Source organism: Histoplasma capsulatum, genomic scaffold, assembly GCF_000149585.1.
Source record: "Histoplasma capsulatum NAm1 scaffold_4 genomic scaffold, whole genome shotgun sequence".
Lineage (NCBI taxonomy): Eukaryota > Fungi > Ascomycota > Eurotiomycetes > Onygenales > Ajellomycetaceae > Histoplasma > Histoplasma mississippiense.
The window spans coordinates 989,513-998,481 of record NW_001813979.1 but is presented as its reverse complement, the minus strand read 5'-3'; the positions used below and the strand labels follow the sequence as shown (position 1 = coordinate 998,481).

Here is an 8,969-nt window from a genome sequence, read left to right as displayed (position 1 = left end):
CAGAATTCAATTGTTGTACATCATATATTTAAGTTAGGTCAGAGCAATATAACAAGTGAACAGTGAATGACACTATACTGAAACAAATTAATGAAGCATGTGACTATATTAACAACACCATCAGCAGAAAACATCAGCAATAATATATGATAAATACTTGGAAAATGACTTATTTAAAATCGGAATATTTAAGAAAGCTCATCTCAATGAAAAGAAGGAGGAAGAAATGATGAAGAAGTTTTAAAAAAAAATTTTTCTTTTGAAATCAAAAAATTACAGCAGAAGAGCAAAGAGTTTTAATGATGATCAAGTTAAAAAAGAAAAGAAATTTTCAAAGAAAAAGAAATTCTTTTTGTTTCTCTGCATACAACCTCAGACAATCAAAGAATCTGCCAATTCTACCTCATTAAGAAATTGATAACAACGTATATACAAGTTATTGAGAGGACGCGATCGATACACTGCTATCAACAAACAGCATTTACAATATGGAAATGCAAACATCTACTAACAAGCAATCTATACAATCACTGAGTGCAGTTTTTCTAAAAAAGAGGGGCAATTATAATGCACTCATTTATTATTTCTTTATTATTATATTAGTTTTGTTTATATTTTATCTATTCTTATCTCTTTCTATTATACTCTTACTACTGATATTTCTATATATATATATAGATGAATGTATGTATTTCACACATCTTCTTTTTCTTTCTTTTCCTTTTTAGCAATTAGCTACAACTACACTACTACTATAATTATTATTACTATTATCTTTCACTACACTATATACTATCTTTTACTATTCACTTTTCACACTGTCATCACCCCTCACAATTTAACTGTTGCAATTAAGCATTGTGATCATCAGAGGTGGTGGAGAAGTCCCATTGATTTTTAAAAAATTTTGTATATATTGAAATCATCTTTTGTGTTTTAACTAATGTTGCATGTTTTGTTGTAGATGTGTGTAACAACAAATCATTTAGATAAAGTTTAGAGTGATTAGAATTGTAAGAGATGGGCTATAAAAGTAATTATGAGAGTAACACGAAGTACATACAAAAAATATTAAGAAGATAGCAATCTTTATTATTTAAAATTAATCTATGGCGTACGCCGTTCAATTGGTAGGATAATTCATGTCTGAGTTTCTCTAATCTAGAAGGGTGGGCGAACGCCCCTATATATATACGTAGTCATCCCGTCAGCGATCCAATCCAGAGGAAGGAGCGATCGCAGCATACGGGAAGAATAGGAGGAATAATAATGCAGGGGCGGAAGGAGCAGGGCGGAAGGGAGACCAGGAGCGGAACGCCACATAATCTGATCTTCTAAAATCCACAGATATCAGTGAGCATTATATAGATAATATTGCTATCACATTATATTCATATGATTGATTCTAATGTGTTCTGTACTCTTCTATTGCTACATAGTTATTTTCTAATATAGATACTTCTGTTACATCTATTACAATGATTTTATGCTACCCGAGTCTCTAACTCAGCAAGCTTCTCACTGGGTATAAGGTAAGGTCGGGGCTTATATAGTGTTGCTGAGCTTGTTCACTGAGTCAGGAGGTAGTGCCACTATCACAGGTTAAGATATAACGTCAAGAGGAATATCTAGGATGACTAGCGATAGCTACGGCGGCGGCCTAAGGTAAACAATAAGGATACCTAGTAGGGCTTACAAGGTAGGGCGGATACTTAAGGTATGCGTCGTGAAGAAGTATACTTAAGGTGAACTTATAGTCGTACTATGTAACTTGAGTATAAGTAAAGGTGTAGTAGGGCGAGTTAATAAGAAAAGTAAGATTGATCGTGATCAAGAAGATAAGCTCCTTGATCCTAAGGGTAATGAGTGTGTTTAAATACATTTGAGTCCTCATACAAAATATCCTGCTCGCTCTGCTCACTTGCTCACTTTGCTCACCGGTGATCATGGTGAGCACGGTGATCAGGGTGAGTAGTCACGTGACCTCATACTAGCGTCGGTTGTGGGTTGTTCCGTTCCTGCATTCCTTCGGTTCTTATCCAATAAGCCCCGGTCCGTGCCGCAGGTTTATAACATTTTAACATACACAAGATCTCTAGAAAATCAATTTGAATTCTCTGCCACTTTCAACAATCATAATATATGATTGCAATAATTAAACAATTAAATTTGTGAATAAAAACAACAACTAACTATTCTGCATGTGCAACAATGTTTTAATAACATGAAAACGCAGATTTGCAAAGATACTTTCATCGAAACTCAATCAATTCAAAATATTGCTACAGAATCACTGTAAAATGGATTCACAGATGATATGAATGATGATAATAAAACATCATCAAAATTGAAGATAAAGAATTACAATCAAAGAAAAAATATATTAAAATTTAAAAATTATAAAAATCGCATGCTGACTCTTTTTACACATCATTGTTGATATTATCAAAAAAAAGAACACAAGAGATGCAAATTAACAATCTGCAAAATCAATATCAATTAACAAGTTAAAAATTTCAGAATATTAAATAATAAGAATGGCAATCAATATATAACTTTTCTAAATATCTTAAAAACTGAGAATATTATTTATCTTCATACAGTGAAGAATAGAGAATGGATAATATGTGTAATAAAGTATTGAAGATGCTATATACAGAACTCAATTATCAAAATCAAAAACCTCATAATTATAAAAAGTTGTTTTAAACTTTACAAATTCTTGAAAAAAATATATCAAAGTGTAATAAACGTAACGAAAGTATCTATATTAGAAAATAGTTATGTGGCGATAGAAGGGCACAAAACACGTCAAAATCAATTATAATAAATATAATATGATGACAATATTATTTATATAATACTCACTGATATTCATGAATTTTAGAAGATCAGTAATTAACTTTGAACAATAGAGATTGCTATCTTCTTAATATTTTTTATATATACTTCACACTTCTCTTGTAATTACTTTTATAGCTCATCTCTTACAATTCTAATTACTTTAAACCTTATTTGAGTGGTTCATTGTTACACACATCTACAACAGCCCACAGCATGGGGGGGCGCTGCCCAGACGATCTGCAATGGACCTGGTAGCTGCTTTCACTCATGAGGTGGAGGCAGCCTTCGCACAAAACAAAGAAGTGTCCATGGTCACAATGGATGTGCAGGGTGCCTTTGATGCTGTGCTGCGCAGGCGGCTGCTTCAGCGGATGGCGCAGCAGGGGTGGCCACGCGAGCTGCTGCAGCTCATTGACAGTTTCCTCACTGAACGCAGAGCTCAGGTCCGGCTGGAGGGGACCACCACAGCAGCACATCAGATGCAATGTGGCACGCCACAGGGGTCTCCTTTGTCACCAATACTGTTCCTTCTGTACCTGGCAGAGCTGCTGTGGCAAAACTCGGAGTTGCGCTTTGGCTATGCGGATGATCTGAACATCTGGCGGGCGACCCACTCACTTGACAACAATGCCACCCTTCTCAGACAGGATATACAGAGTATTCTGAGGTGGGGGGAGATAAACAAGGTGGCTTTCGCACCAGAGAAACTTGAGATGATCCATCTTACAAGAAAGCGACACAATGAGGCACCAGCAGTAGTTGTGTCTGAGGACCTCACTGTTCACCCTGTTACTGCCCCAGCTGGACAGGAGCCAGCACTTCGCTGGCTGGGTGTACACTTCGACAGAAGGCTCACCTGGAGACCACATGTCTCCACCCGGGCAAAGAAGGCAAGGGCCGTGGCCCAGCACATCCGGAGTCTGGGAAAGACCAGAGACGGGCCCCCAGCAGACCTGCGTGGTTCCCTCACTGCTCTATGGCACAGAGGCCTGGTACGGCGGCCGCACGCAGCCAGCAAGGCACACGGGCAGGAGTGGGGAGGTTAGCTCCCGCCTGGGATGGCATGTGGGGACAGTTGAGAAGGTGCTTACTATGGCAGCCAGAGGGGTCCTCCCAGTTTTCCGTACAACGCCCATCGCTACCCTATACCGGGATGCTGGGCTCCCATCAGCAATGGTAGCTCTGGAGGAGGCCAAAATTCGATTCGCGACAAGGCTTCAGGTGGTGGATGAGAAGCACCCACTGGCTTCACGGATAGCACCTCCAATGATCACACGAGGAAGAGGGGCTGGAACCCGGCAGCGCTCAAAGACCAAGATCCAGCGGTTGGGGGCGCTGCTACCTGCAGTCAATAGACCCACACTTGCCATCCCACACTACTCAGAGGGATGCGGGACAGACCCCACAGAGGGTGTAGACAAAAAGAGTGCTGCTCAGGCATTCAAGGAATGGTGGAGAAGTCAACCCTCAACAGATCTATATGTTTTCTCAGATGGATCAGAACGGAACCTTGACAACAGCAGGCAGGTGGGCTATGGCTTCATAGTCTATCAGGGAAATAAACAGCTGGCCAGCTTCTCAGCTGCGCTGAGCCCTATGTCACATGTCTTCGACGCTGAGGCAGTTGGTGCCTGCCGGGCATTGGAGTGCGCCGTGAAGCTCCTACCTTGTGTCACAGAGGACAGCAGCAACCCTCAGATCTGGCTCTGCCTCGACAACACCTCAGTCATCTGGGGCATACGGGGCAGTGCAGCAGCCTCCTCAAACTGGGCCTACAACCGCTGCCATGAGCTCCTCAGACAGCACAATGTCGGCCTGAAATGGGCTCCTGGGCATATGGGGATAGAGGGCAATGAGGAAGCAGACCGCTTGGCTAAGCGGGCAGTCTCATCCACTGCAGCCCCAGCCTATGGTCTCGAGGCCACACCCACAGTCAGTGGGGTCCGCACAGTGGCCAAGCAGCTCAGCCAAGAGGCAAGGCGAAAGTGGTGGAGTGGAGCCTGTGGCAAGCTCTCTGACTGGTACCGGGGCTGGAGTTTCAGCAGGCCGACTGTGGAATACCAAGTGAAGGCCCCTCCGGAGCTCACCATGCCACGGCATGCCCTTCACCGCTGGCTCGCACTCCGCTCCTCTCATGGGGACTTCTCCTGGTACCACAGGCGTTTCCAGCATGCAGATGCGAGGCTCACCTGTGTCTGTGGACACAACAAGAGCCCAGAACATTTGGTGCTCTGTCGACACTCACAGAGGCACTTTCTTCACTGGCCCAAGAGGCCAGCAGCACGGCCACACAACCGGGCGACAGCTGTTGCCTATCTAGGGTCTCTGACCCCTACAGACTTTGTAGAACTGCTGGACTGCACGCAGTTCTACACACGGTACTGCACAAGGTAACGCAGCCGGCTGGCTGCAAACCATCTGACAACCCCCGCAGCAGTTCCACGAGGCCGGCCTGCTGAGTACACCCACGGTAGCTAGTGCAACTGCCAGGGACATCACAGTCTATGCAGACAGTACAGATAGCACAACTAGGCTCATCTGTCTCAATTAGCTGTGGTGTAATCAGTACAGTCTACGTGTCTGACTCAGCTGATATGGTTTTGACTGCCGAGCATTGTATCTACGCGTGCTCTGCTTTGTTTTCCTCTCGTTTGCCCTTGTCTCTATCGGCTCAAATGCTTCTTCTTCCTTCTTTTCTTTGCTCTCTCTGTCATTCTCTGCTCTTTTCCTGTCACAACCTTCTTCAGTGCTCTCTCCTTCATTATTTATCTTGTCTGTCTTTCTTCTGATGTTAGAAGCACAGACAGCTTTCTGATCAACTGAGAGAGGTATCCCTCTCTGCTCACTATAAAGCCTTCCAGGCACGGCAGCGGCGGTCCCCTCAGGGAACCACACTATAGCCCCACCATGAATGGCCATACGTCGGGCCAGAAGTGGATGCGCAGCTCAGAAAATCCTTTGCAATGAGCTGAGTCTTCTCAAGAGTTGCCACCTGGATTCTGTTTTCTCTCTCTGTGTACATAGAAATCTCTCCAGCGTAGCACGTCTCCATGCCCTTCGGGAGGCTTCTGAAACACGGGCGCTGCCCGTGTTTTCTCCGGGACGTTAAACCTATACATACATACATACATACATACAACAAAACATGCAATATTAGTTAAAATATATAAAATGATTTCAATATGCATAAGATCTCTTGAAAATCAATCTGAATCCTCTATCATTTTCAATAATCACAATGTCTGATTGCAATAATTAAATGATCAAATCTGTAAATGAGAGTAACAGTTAACTATTCTGCATATGCAACAACACTTCAATAAATTGAAAATACAAATTCATGAAGATATTTTTATCAAATTTCAATCAATTTAGAATATCACTGCAGAACTGCTGCAAAATCGATCTGAAGATGATATGAATGATGTTAATGAAATATCACTGAAATTGAAGATTAAGAATTACTATCAAGAAAAGAATATATTAAAATTTAAAAATTATAAAAATCACATATTGACTTTCTTTACACACCACTGTTGATATTATCAAAAAGAAGAACACAAGATAAACAACATCAAACTCTATCTTGATACTCATATTAAATAAAAGTGGTTGAATTTTATATCAGAATACAAGAAACACAGAAAAGCAACATTGTTAATATTCAACAATATACTATCATATCTAAAGATACAAATTAACAACCTGCAGAACTAGCATCAATTGACAAGTTAAAAATTTCAGAATGTTATATAATAGAAGTGGCAATTGATACATGACTTTTTTAAACATTTTAAAAATTGAGAGTATTACTTACTCTCATACAATGAAGAACAGAGAATGGATAATCTGTGTAGTAAAACATTGAAAACGATACACACTGAATTTGACTGTTGAAATCAAGAATCTCAGAACTACAAAGAGTTGCTTTAAATTCTACAAATTTTCAAAGAAAATATATTGAAATAACAGTGCATTATTTATAAAGACAGATCTATAATATTTATAGAGAATTAATATCATTTTGATAAATTTAACAATTATTGAAATAAAAGAAAACAAGAGAAACAGACAGATTCAACTGAACAAAGCAAAAAAAATAAATATAATTGAATGAAGAAATGCTCTCACTGTTATAAGAAGAGTTATATTGCAAATAATTGTTAAATGTTATATTTTAAAAAGTATAATCAAATCTGATAAATAAAAAATCAACAATTCCAATTGTAGAAGCAGCTGCTGCATTGAAAATACAGATAATTAAATTATGAGATAAACATTTATTAACAATGAACATCTGAATGTTGACAGAAGCAGTAACTGAGTCAAATATTTCAGAGGATTATAAAAATTATTTTAATATGTTTCAAAAAAATATATCTAATGCACAGCACACACTTCATGATCATGCTATAGATCTCAAATCTGATAAAAAATCATTATATCAATTGATATATAATTTATCATCTCAAGAACTATCTATTCTCTGAGAATATATTAAAGAAGTATTAGAGAAGAATTAAATATATCTGTTTAAGAATTCAGCTGATGCTTCAGTATTATTCACATTAAAGAAGAATGAAACTCTATATTTTTATGTAAATTATCAAGAATTAAATGAAATAACAGTCAAGAATCAATATCTGCTGCTTTTGATAAATGAAATACTTGATACATTAACAGATGTCAAAATATATATGCAACTGAATTTTAAAAATGTGTATTATAGAATTCACATACAAGCAGAGAATGAATGGGAAACAGCATTTTGAATACAATATGAGCATTTTGAATATTTGATCTTGTCTTTTAAATTAATTAATACCTTTATAACTTTTTAATTTTATATTAACAAAGCTCTTAGCAATTTTTTGAATGTATATTGTGTGGCTTATCTGAATGATATCATAATTTATTCAAACATGTTTGATAAAAACATCATCCATGTTAAGAACGTGCTGGAACAGTTAAGACAATGAAGATTATATATCAAATATAATAAATGTATATTTCATGCAATAAAAATCAAATTTTTGAATTTTGTAATTATTATACAGAGTATTACTGTTGAAAAATGCTGCATCAATACAATTCTAAATTAATTAGAATTGTGAACAATAAACAAACTGCAAACATTTCTAAAATTCATCAACTTCTATTGTCAATTCATATACAAGTTCTCAATAATAACAGCATCTCTGATTGAATTGTTAAAAGATTATAAAATAAAAAGAGAGAAGAACAATGCATCTGTTCAACTAAATGAAAACTGCAAACATATAATTTTGCAATTAAAAAAATGCTTTATAAAAATGCTGTGGTTAGTTCACTTTGATTCACACTAAAAACTTCATATAGAAATGAATGAATCTAATATCACAATCACTTCAATAATGTTATAATTAATGAATGATGATCACTGACATCTGATCACATTTTGATCTAGAAAACTTATAAAAGCAGAAAAACATTATCAAATATATGATTTAAAAATGTTATCAATTGTAGAAGCTTTCAAATAATGATGTCATTATTTATATAATAACAGACATTCAATAGTTGTTCTATCTGACTATGTCAATCTCCAGTGCTTCATGATAATGAAGCAGTTAAATAAATGTCAGATTCGCTGAATGGAAATACTTTCAACATTTAACTTTGAAATTAAACATCATTCTGAGAAAAATAATCCCATAGATACATCAAATCATTGCTCAGATTTTATAAAACACATAGCTTTCTTGATAGAGCTCTCTACTTTGTGAAAGCAGCTGTATAAGAAGATTTTTGAATCATTAAAGATAAAAAAAACATAAAGTTAAATCAATATGTCAAAATGATGTGAAAAGATCTGCAAGTTAAAGAAAATTATAAGGTGAAGAAATTTATAATCATTAATGACAACAATTTCTGCAGAATAAAAAACACATCTGTGAATAAAAATGAAATCATTAACATTATAAAGTTAAATCTAGAAACTCTGATGTCACAAATTCTAACTGTTAAAATATTTGAATCTGAAATAGTCTATTATAAAAAAATAACTGAATTTATTATTAAACTTTTATTGTAAATTCAGGACTTATTCTTCCCCCCCCTCACGGCCCACCGAACTCCTCCTCTAC

At 37.1% G+C, this 8,969-nt stretch overlaps 1 protein-coding gene across 1 annotated transcript; it reads left to right on the top strand.

Annotated features, from left to right (window-relative positions):
* Window positions 1-3,161: 3,161 nt before the first annotated feature.
* On the top strand, window positions 3,162-5,238 carry HCAG_04320 (predicted protein; the record flags this gene model as incomplete). The annotated part of the gene is made up of 2 exons (XM_001540430.1): window positions 3,162-3,885; window positions 3,962-5,238. The coding sequence occupies 2 exons, from the start codon at window positions 3,162-3,164 to the stop codon at window positions 5,236-5,238; spliced, it is 2,001 nt and encodes a 666-aa protein (XP_001540480.1).
* Window positions 5,239-8,969: the final 3,731 nt, after the last annotated feature.